This window comes from Procambarus clarkii, chromosome 2 (genome assembly GCF_040958095.1).
Source record: "Procambarus clarkii isolate CNS0578487 chromosome 2, FALCON_Pclarkii_2.0, whole genome shotgun sequence".
NCBI classification, from domain to species: domain Eukaryota; kingdom Metazoa; phylum Arthropoda; class Malacostraca; order Decapoda; family Cambaridae; genus Procambarus; species Procambarus clarkii.
This window is the reverse complement of record NC_091151.1, coordinates 3719890-3729949: the sequence shown is the minus strand read 5'-3', so window position 1 is coordinate 3729949 and position 10060 is coordinate 3719890. Positions and strand designations below refer to the sequence as shown.

The 10060-nt window shown below is 47.7% G+C and overlaps 2 protein-coding genes across 2 annotated transcripts; both read right to left on the bottom strand.

Annotated features, from left to right (window-relative positions):
* Positions 1-472: 472 nt before the first annotated feature.
* LOC138367243 (uncharacterized) lies at positions 473-3049 on the bottom strand. The gene is made up of 3 exons (XM_069328657.1): positions 2876-3049; positions 1619-2326; positions 473-1237 (listed from the first exon to the last, which is right to left on the bottom strand). The coding sequence occupies exons 1-3, from the start codon at positions 3047-3049 to the stop codon at positions 473-475; spliced, it is 1647 nt and encodes a 548-aa protein (XP_069184758.1).
* Positions 3050-6321: 3272 nt separating this feature from the next.
* Positions 6322-9756, bottom strand: LOC138367234 (arginine and glutamate-rich protein 1-A-like). Its single transcript, XM_069328646.1, has 2 exons — positions 9608-9756; positions 6322-6574 (listed from the first exon to the last, which is right to left on the bottom strand). The coding sequence occupies exons 1-2, from the start codon at positions 9754-9756 to the stop codon at positions 6322-6324; spliced, it is 402 nt and encodes a 133-aa protein (XP_069184747.1).
* Between the last annotated feature and the right edge of the window lie 304 nt (positions 9757-10060).

The window sequence follows — 10060 nt, the reverse complement described above, 5'->3', positions numbered from 1 at the left end:
TGACTGTTGATTACTGGTGTTGACTTCTTAATGTGTAGTGCCTCACAGATATCAAGCCGCCTGCTATCGCTGTATCTATCAATGATTTCTGTGTTTTTTGTTAAGACTTCTCTGGTGATGGTCTGGTTGTGGGAAGAGATTATATGTTCCTTAATGGAGCCCTGTTGCTTATGCATCGTTAATCGCCTGGAAAGAGATATTGTTGTCTTGCCTATATACTGAGTTCTTTGAGGCTTAGTCCCCAAGTGGGCATTTGAAGGCATAGACGACATTGGTCTCTTTCAAAGCGTTCTGCTTTGTGTCTGGAGAATTTCTCATGAGTAGGTTGGCAGTTTTCTTGGTTTTATAGTAAATCGTCAATTGTATCATCTGATTTTTGTCTGTAGGGATAACGTTTCTATCTACACTTAGGGACTGTAAGCCTGAAAGAACTCAGTATATAGGCAAGACAACAACATCTCTTTCCAGGCGATTAACGATGCATAAGCAACGTCAGTCGTTGGTTGGAGTTCATCTTGTACAAAAAGGTCAGAGGGCTGTGATCTGTGAACACAAGAACAGGTCTCTCCCCTCCTCCCACGTACACGTCGAAGTGCTTCAGGGCCATTACTAAAGCCAAAGCCTCCTTCTCGACGGTACTATAGGCACGCTGGTATTTCACACATTTCTTGGAGTAGAAAGCTACTGGCCTATGTACCTCAATCCTCTCTTGGGCCAACATGGCCCCTATCCCAACGTCGCTGTCATCCACGTACAGGATGAATCTGGCTGAGAAATCTGGGGATATTAATACTGGGGCCTCCAACAGTTTCTTGGTCTTCTGAAAAGACTCCTGGCAGGCCTCTCCCATTTCCATCGCACATTCTTGGAGAGTAGCTCGGTCAGGGGGATGCACTACCGTGGAAAAATTCTTGCAGAACCCACGACAGTATCCTATCATCCCCAGATACCTCAACAACTCCTTACGCGTCCTAGGCACGGGGTACTCCCTAATGGCTGACACTTTGTGATCTACAGGGGTTACTTCTCCTTGGCCGATGACGAAGCCTAGGTACTCTAAGTGGGCCTTCCCAAACTCGCTCTTGGCTAAGTTTACGGTTAAGTTAGCCTCCTCTAGCCTCCTGAACAATTCTTTGAGTCTTTCCAGGTGTACCTTCCAATCGTAGGCGTACACGACGATGTCATCGATGTGTACTGTGCAGCTTTCGGCCCTCCTTAGCAACTCATTCATCATGCGCTGGAAACAACTACCGCTGTTTTTCATTACGAAGGGTAACACCTTGTATTGGTACAGCCCGTCCGGTGTTACGAAAGCTGATATCTTCCTGGCCTCGGGAGTCAATGAGATCTGGTAGTACCCCTTGAGCAGATCGACCTTGGATACATATCTTGCACTGCCCACCTGGTCGATGCAATCGCTCACCCTTCGCATGGGGTGGGAATCTGCCACAGTGATGGAGTTCACCTTTCTGCAGTCTGTACAAAAGCGGAATGTACCATCGCTTTTCTTCACTGACAAGCATGGGGAACTCCACTCACTGTTGCTAGGCTCTGCAAGGTCGTTCTCAAGGAGATACTCCACCTCCTTCCTCATCAGCTCTCGCTTCTCTGGGCTTACCCTATAAGCGCTCTGTTTGACGGGCCTGGCGTCCCTCACCTCTACCTCGTGTGTTACACTCTTGTGTCGTCGGGGCACGTCGGTAAAGAGAGAGGCATTCTCCCTTAATAGATTCGTCAGGTCCACGCTTTGCTGTCCTTCCAGGTGTTGTAGCTTGTCCTCGATCTTCGCCAAACTCTCCGAATTGGTGAGTCGGGTGCCGTCCGCCCTGGACCACTTTCCTTCCTCCTCTGGAAGTCCCTGATCCACTTGCATGCACAAAATCATCATCTGCTGGGGGTTTCGAGTCATCGTTCCGTCCTGCTCAGCGGCTCCTCCTTCCTCAGGGAAGAAAGGCTTCAGACGGTCGACATGACACACCTGTGTCTTGCGGGGTCTATCCGGCTTACCGATTTCATACGTTACAGGACCCAACCGCCGAAGCACCTGGTACGGTCCCTCGAATCTTGACTCGGTCACTCGGCTCTTACCCGGCAGCAATACCATCACCTGGGACCCAACCTGGAACTCTCTCGGCATAGCCTTCTTGTCATACCATTCCGACATCTTATGCTGCGCCTCCTTCAGATGTTTTCCTGATAGTTCCTTTGATAAAGTGAGACGCTCCTTGAACTTCTGAACGTACTCGTTGACCGTCCCCACGGTCACTCCTGGTGTCCATTGTTCCTTCAGCATGGACAGACTTCGCACCTCATGTCCATACACCAGCTGGAACGGTGAGAAACCTAACGACTCTACCACTGCGTTACGTATGGCAAACAACGCAGGGTATACTGCCTCATCCCACTCGGCGCCCTGCTCTGCGCAGAACACTCTCAGAACGGTCTTCAAGGTGGAGTGAAACCTTTCGATCGCCCCTTGCGACTGCGGTCGGTAGGGCGACGACCGAATCTGAGTCACTCCCCAACTTGTCACGGTCTGTCTGAACCATTTGGACTGGCATATACTTCCACAGTCCATCTGAATTTCCCTGGGCATTTCCACCCAAGAGAAAAATCGTTGCAGCTGCTCGGCTACTCCTCTCGACGTCAAACGCCGCATCAGGATAGCTTCCGGAAATCTGGTCGACGCAGACATTATCGTCATCAGGTAGGTATTTCCTCGTTTCGTCCGTGGCAACGGTCCCACCCCGTCGACCAACAGACGCTCAAATGCAAGCCCAAACGCAGGAACAGGGACTAACGGGGCCTTTGGTATCGCGGGTTGGCTCTTCCCTGCCTTCTGGCAAGGTAAGCACGTCTTACAATAATGCCTCACATCGGCGTCCATACCTGGCCAGTAGAAATGATCCATGATCTTACGCAGCGTCTTGGTCACCCCCAGGTGACCTGCAGAGTCCACAGAGTGCGACAGATCCAACACTGCCGCTCTGCACTGGGCCGGCAACACTACCTGGTGCCTCGTACCTACAGATTCTTCTCCGGCCTCCATCCTCACAGGCCTTCACTGTCTCGTCAGCATGCCGTCCTGTATGTAAAAATGAGTGGCCCTCTCAGGACCAACACGTCCTCCTTTGGCCTCATGAATCAATTCGGGGAACTCTATCTGCTGCAGCTCCAAGACGAGTGCGGTCTACCCTGTTGGAAATTTCCAACAGTTATTCTCATCCCTAATACAACAGGATGTATTTCTTGTATTAGGCTTCATACACATCTAATGTTCATTTAATAATCCTTAATATAACAGGATGTATTTCCTGTATTAAGAGTAATAATTCACTAACACTACTAATACGTAGTTTAGTATTGTAGAATTTACTGTATTAGGTTGTGGAACATCATGTAATTTCTCCTAGAATTGTGTAGTGTTGCGTCAGCCACGCACGGAGGATAAAATTTCCACATACCTGTAGATCTAACACCAATGTAACCATTTACTTTCCTTTATTAGGAATAATAATTTAGTAATAGGTTTACTTTTAGTATACAATAGTTTACTGGAATTTCTTTACCCAGCTTAATCGCTGTTCCAGTAAATCATATCATAATCTAACATCATTTCCACCACCAAGCCCGTATTGTTTTATTTGTGCCGTCTACATTAACTGACGTGCACTGAGAATTAAACACCACCACATAAAATATTTATCTAAAATCATCAAGAGTGTTCATACACGCCACCTTCCATATTTAGCGTTAATAAATAAATATAATTCATGCTCGAATCCTCACGGCGAGCTATTGCGCATGCGCGACTTTGGGGAAGGAGAGAAGGGAGAGGACTCTCGACATATTTGCGATCAACAAGTGGTGCTCCGTAAACGGTCCAAAAAATATTCTCATCCAACCGGCATCCGAACATCTCTAGATGCCAGATTGAGGACGCAGCTTCCCAGAACCACGGACACCAGTTCGGCAGGTATTTTTACCTAATTTGTTCTATTTAACGAGCTCTTAAATAAGGTCATGTAGGTGCCATGTCGTTATGATGCGGGCGTAAAAATAATCTCATGTAAGTGTAACTCTTTCCCCTCCAAATATTTAGATATTACCGTATATGTGTGTGAATGCTAGTTTGGAGGTGGAAATTATGGGATTATCATTATTGCAGCATGGTGCAACACCCCTGAGGAAGCGTGCGACCGCCATATCCTCACGTGCGCCAACTTAACACTATCTCAAACTGTTTCCAGCCAGACGTACAGTGGACTGCATCTACGTCCTCTGTCACAGCTGAGACATAATCAGTTTTCATTGTAGATAGTAGTTTATTATTTAGTCCATATCCATATATATATATACCTACATATCTGATACTGCCAGTTATGCATTATTAATCTTCATATGGCAGTAGTATTTTGCATTATATTTTACTCATTATTTGTGTGTGCATATTATAATTATTATTATTGCATAATATATGTTCCACATAAATTAATCTTATAGAATACCCCCCCCAAATTGTGTCATGGGAGGCTGGCTCTAGAATTATATAATTTAGTCATTGCTTAATTAATAGAATTTATTCATATAATCATAGATCTATAAGCCACTGATTTCTCATTTAATTACTCATTCTGGTCCTTCGAGCTATCTTAGAATTTATCATTATTTTACATTCACATAATTATACATTTTCTTAGTATTATACTGGAGCCAGATTTCCCCACATACCCCTAGAGAACTGGCGAGGGTCACCTGTAACTCACTATCCGGGCTGCCTTTGCCCTCTACTCGTTCTCAGGGTTCCATGAAGAGGTGATCGATTCCCAGGCTGTCGGACGCCTCCTCTTCAGCCCTATCAGATCCACTCCCTCAGTGTCCGTCGCACCGCCTCGGAATCACAGCGCATACAGGGAACGCCACCGCAGCGATTCCCTTCTCGTCCCCACAGGCGTCTAACACTCCGCCTTTCTCCTTATAATGCTCCAAGAACTCCTCGCCCTTCACGAGGTTAGGGAGGACACATCCTCCACATGCGTCATTTCCCAGGATGACTTGTGCCTCCATCTTGGGCATTGATGCACAGACCCCCACCACTAGGGTCTGGCAGCCATAATCAGAATTCAGAGTCACCTGGTGTAGGGGCATCCTCACTGGGCCTCCCACAGTGGTCACACTTGCCACCCCCACACTGGTACTCTCGTAACCCTCGGGGAACAGGGTTTTGCTCACCAGGGTAAAATCTGCCCCAGTGTCTCTCATTATCTTCACCGGAATGGGGTCTGCGTCCCCCATCCTTACGGTTCCCTCACACACGAATGGGTGAACTCTTTTCTCCCCACTCAGTATGGGTTCATCCTGCACACTCTCGGTCATCTGGTCCTCGACTCTCACGAAAGCAACGTTTCCCCGCTGCTTAGGGCGTTTGCATTTCCACGAGAAGTGTCCGAATCCCCTACAATTGTAGCAGCGGAACTTCCCTGTCGGTGACCATCCACCACCGCTCGCCCTGGCAACGCCTCCAGAGGCCGTCGCTCCGTGGGTCTTCCTCGCACCATCCGTCGTCTCCTACGTCGCAGCAACAGCTCCTGAGCTCTCAGTTTGGGACTTCTTTACCGGCTCCACAGCACTCTTTGATCCTCTACTGTCTCCACTCGAGAGGTGGGACTTGGGAGAACTCGCTACTGTCCTCCATCCGTCCGTCCTTCTATAAATTCTCCCATATCCGGAGTATACTGGCAGTCGGTGCTGTCCCTCTCGGCGTGGTCGTAAGGCTTCCTCCAGCATGTCAGCTCTGTCGGCCGCAGCCCTCAGGTTCTTTATGTCCGCCTCCTTTACTCTAACCCTGATCTCAGGAGAGAGTACGGACATAAACTTCTCCATGACCATAAGCCTCTTGATATCTTCAGCCGACTTCGCTCCTTCAGACTCCAGCCACTTCAGGAATTTTCTCTCCATGTCCCTCGCCGTCTCTGCATAAGATTTTCCTGGCGAACGGGTACATTTCCTGAATGTCTTCCTGTAACATTCCGGAGTTAGCTTGAAAGAATGGAGCACAGCTCTCTTTACAGCATCGTAGTTGGTGCACTCCCTGAGGTCGAGCATGTTGTAGGCTTCACGAGCTTCACCAGTGAGCCTACTCTGAACCAGCTCCGCCCACTCTGCCCTCGGCCACTTCTTCAAGGTAGCTACTCTCTCGAAGTGGTCGAAGAAGCCCTCAGCTTCATTAGGCACAAAGACCGGCAAATCTCGCTCTCTCACTCAGCGGTCTTCCTGCTGGGGTGGTGCAGGTGGGGCTAGCCCTAGTTCAGCCCGCTTCAGCTAAACCTCTTTGTTAGCTTCTACCTCTTGCTGTTTCAGCCTAGCTTCTAGCTCGCGCTCCTCCCGTCTTAACTGTGCTTCTCGCTCTTGTTCCTCACGCTTCAGCTGCGCTTCTTCTCTCCTCAGCTGTGCTTCGTGCTCACGCTCTTCCTTGCGCAGCTGTGCCTCTCGTTCCTCTTTGCGCAGCTGCGCCTCCAGCTGCAGCTTCAATATCTCCAGCTTGACGCTGCGCTTGCTGCCGCTGGATCCCCTGCTGCTTCCACCAATGCTCAAATGTTCTCCCACACTGGCAGGTGTCTGTGGCCATTCCTCCCCCAAAGCTTCATCTCGTGCCCTGAGCTGTGCCATGATCTCCAGTCTTCTCTCTCCCACTTTGGAAGATCTGAATTTTATCGCAATAAATATCGCGGTCGGCTATCGATTGCAGCTGTGCCTTGGTGCAATCCTCCAGCACCTGCTCATCCCTTGTGTCAATGAACCGTGTTACCTTATCATCCTCCATCTTGTGCTACGAGTGATAACCTGTACCTGATACCTAATACCACTGTAAAGTACCACAATTGCAACCTTTATCTTGATCGTAATCCTAAGTACCGAATCCTGGCGAGGTCGCCAATGTTGGGGTACGCGAGGCAAGTAACAGTATACAAGATATCCTAAGTACTTTATCCTGTCAACAGTCGCCAACGTCGGGGCGTCTCTCTATACATGGACACCACCCAGTAGTATTAGCAATAACTGTTACTCAAGTAGCCCTGCGGGTCTTCACTCAATCCTCGCGACGCCACTGTTCGCCAGGAGAGTATCCCAGTCGATCCCCAGCCAGCCTTATAGCCAAAGAATGAATGGGAACACAGTTTGCTCTCTCCCAACCGTGTGCCCGCCCCGACGAGGGTTCTAATACTAACTGCAAGGTCGCCAACTGGTGTTTCCCATGTCCAGTAACATGTCAGTGGTATTGTGGAATTGTGGTACTAATGGCAGAGCGCACTCATTAAATCTGGTCTCAGGCAGGTATATGTCTCTAATACTCTCACTCTTTGGAACTGTTCTGTAGCAACAAGATATATATGGAGGGATAATACAAACGCAAAGGTATTTTGTATTTTACTTAAAAACTTCAAGGTATTATATCCGTATCAACAACGAAACATCAAGTACAATGCAGAAAGTCACTCTCTCTCCTTAAAACTGGGGCTCACCTAGAGGGTAACACTCTCCCCCACTCCCGTCAATGTCATAATCAGCTGAGCGGCCCCCTCCCCTCTCACGGTGTGAATGCTCCTGTACTTGTCTTCCTGGCGCTATGCGCTTTGTTTCTTTATATTCGCAGGAATCACTATATTTGTCATCAACACAATATTTCTATAATGGCAATAGAACGCAATGAATCACCACACTGATCTCAAGTTCAATAACTCATTTCTACAGCAATTAACATAATATTTCACTATAATGGCGTGATACACTGTACTTCACAATAATTACAATGAATGCAATTAACCACGGTACTGTTCTTGGATTCGGTAATTCCTCTCGAAAGCGATAACACAATCACTGCACACATGGAAATGTTATTTATCACACCAACATATACATATATAGAGATAAATTCATTGATATCAATAATAATAAGATAAATACTGGGCACACAGCCTAACACAGTAACTGGAGCACTCGTATATATATTCTTTGGCATAAGTTATCATATTAATGTCACATGAAAGAAATCATCAAAGACACAATAAATTCTTCAATAATTCCAGGTGCCTGCACACACCACATATATAAATATCGTGAGAGCTCTGTACAGCCTCACTCTGCACAACTGTGCCTTACTGTGACATAGACATCAGTGAGCCTTGCTCATGACATGAAAGATACTCTGGCTAAATATATACATGACTAAAGGAGAATTGGGAGGGAAACTAGAATCACCTACTTCCACCTCACTGATGTGGACTCGGCCTCCGGAGTGAGTTGAATTGTAGCTCCTGGTCCCGGCTCTTGCCTCGTTGTAGGGAACGCCCCCCCCCCACACACAATGATGCGTTCTCCAGGAACCCAATCAACGTCCCAAAATAAACGTGTCGTCACCGGGCTCTGTCCTCCGCAGGTCCGTGCTCCTCCACAACGTCTTGCAGGGTTGGAGTCGGTCTCCCGGCCGTTGACTTCTCCTCACAACTACGGCTGCCAATCTACTTCTCGGCTGCAGTCGTCCTGATTCCCAATTAGTTTTCTTCTTTCACTGCTTCCCGGTGGATTAGCCCAGCCGCTACGTCATCACTATGAAGCTATCATACGCCCCAGACGTCACTGTCTAGACTTCACTTCCTGCACAACACCTGTCCCTGGAGCACTTGTTGCTCAATATTCCGTCGATTCCCTCTTCAGTCCAACAAATGAAAAAGGGAAGACCTCACAGCGTACTTGCAGACTATGGGTGACGAGTAAAATCCACGGGAGCGGGGTACAACTGTCAAATCTAACAGGATCAACCTTTCGCACATCCGTCCACCTTGACATGTCATGTCAGACTGGTGGCGCCACCGCGGCGCAATGACCGGACCCCCCTTCCTTCGTGACGTCATACTTGCCAGGGGCGGTTTTCATTGGCCCCCTGTGCCACGTCACTGTCAGTGACCAATCTGGTGCCACTGACGTCACACAGTTTTGGCGGCAAAACGGAGGGGCCAGCGCCATATTGGCGTCCTAAAGGGCCTATACCACAGGCCAAAATACTTTTCTTTTACGAATTTCTCGTGAACGCGAGAACACTACACTCCCCCACATATATCAAACTGATGCCCGCGACGTAGAGAACGCTCGGGTAAAGTGGATATGACTCTTACAGCAGGCCTGGGAGAAATATAAGGGGGGGAATACCGTCACAATATATATGCGAACAAGCCTGATTGATCCCCAGGCATATATGCAACCGAAAACTCACACCCCAGAAGTGACTCGAACCCATACTGCCAGGAGCACTATGCAACTGGTGTACAAGGCACCTTCACCACTCAACCATCACGACCGTTCAAAAAACGATGGTAGCCGGAGCTATTTACCCCATCATCCCGACGGCGTTCTGATGGTAATCTTGGGCATAGTGTTTTCTCATTACCTCATTCTTTGGGGCACACATGATAAGCCCTATTTACCCACGTGAGAACTGCAGAAGACCTATTGGCCCATACTTTCTCGTGCTGCTCCTATGTTGGTTCAGGGTCTTGAAGTGGGTGGAATATAGTCATGCATTAATTGGCTGTTGATTGCTGGTGTTGACATTTTGATGTGTAGTGCCTTGCTGATGTCGAGTCTCCTGCTTTCGCTGTATCTATCAATGATTTCTGTGTTTGTTAAGATTTCTATGGTGATGGTCTGGTTGAGAGAAGAGCTTATTTGTTCCTTGATGGAGCCCTGTTGTTTGCGCATTGTTAATTGCCTAGAAAGAGACGTTGTTGACTTGCCTATATACTGATTTATTTGGGACTTACAGTCCCCAAGTGGGCATATGAAGGCATAGACGACATTGGTTTTCTTCAAGGCGTTCTGTTTGGTGTCTGGGAAGTTTTTCATGAGTAGATTGGCCGTTTTGTTCTTTTTGTAGTAAATTGTCAATTGCATTTTCTGATTTTTGTCTGTAGGAATAACATTTTTATAAATAGTATCTTTCAGAACACTTTCCTCCATTTTGTGAGCCGTCGAAAAGAAGTTCCTGTAGGACAGTCTAATAGGG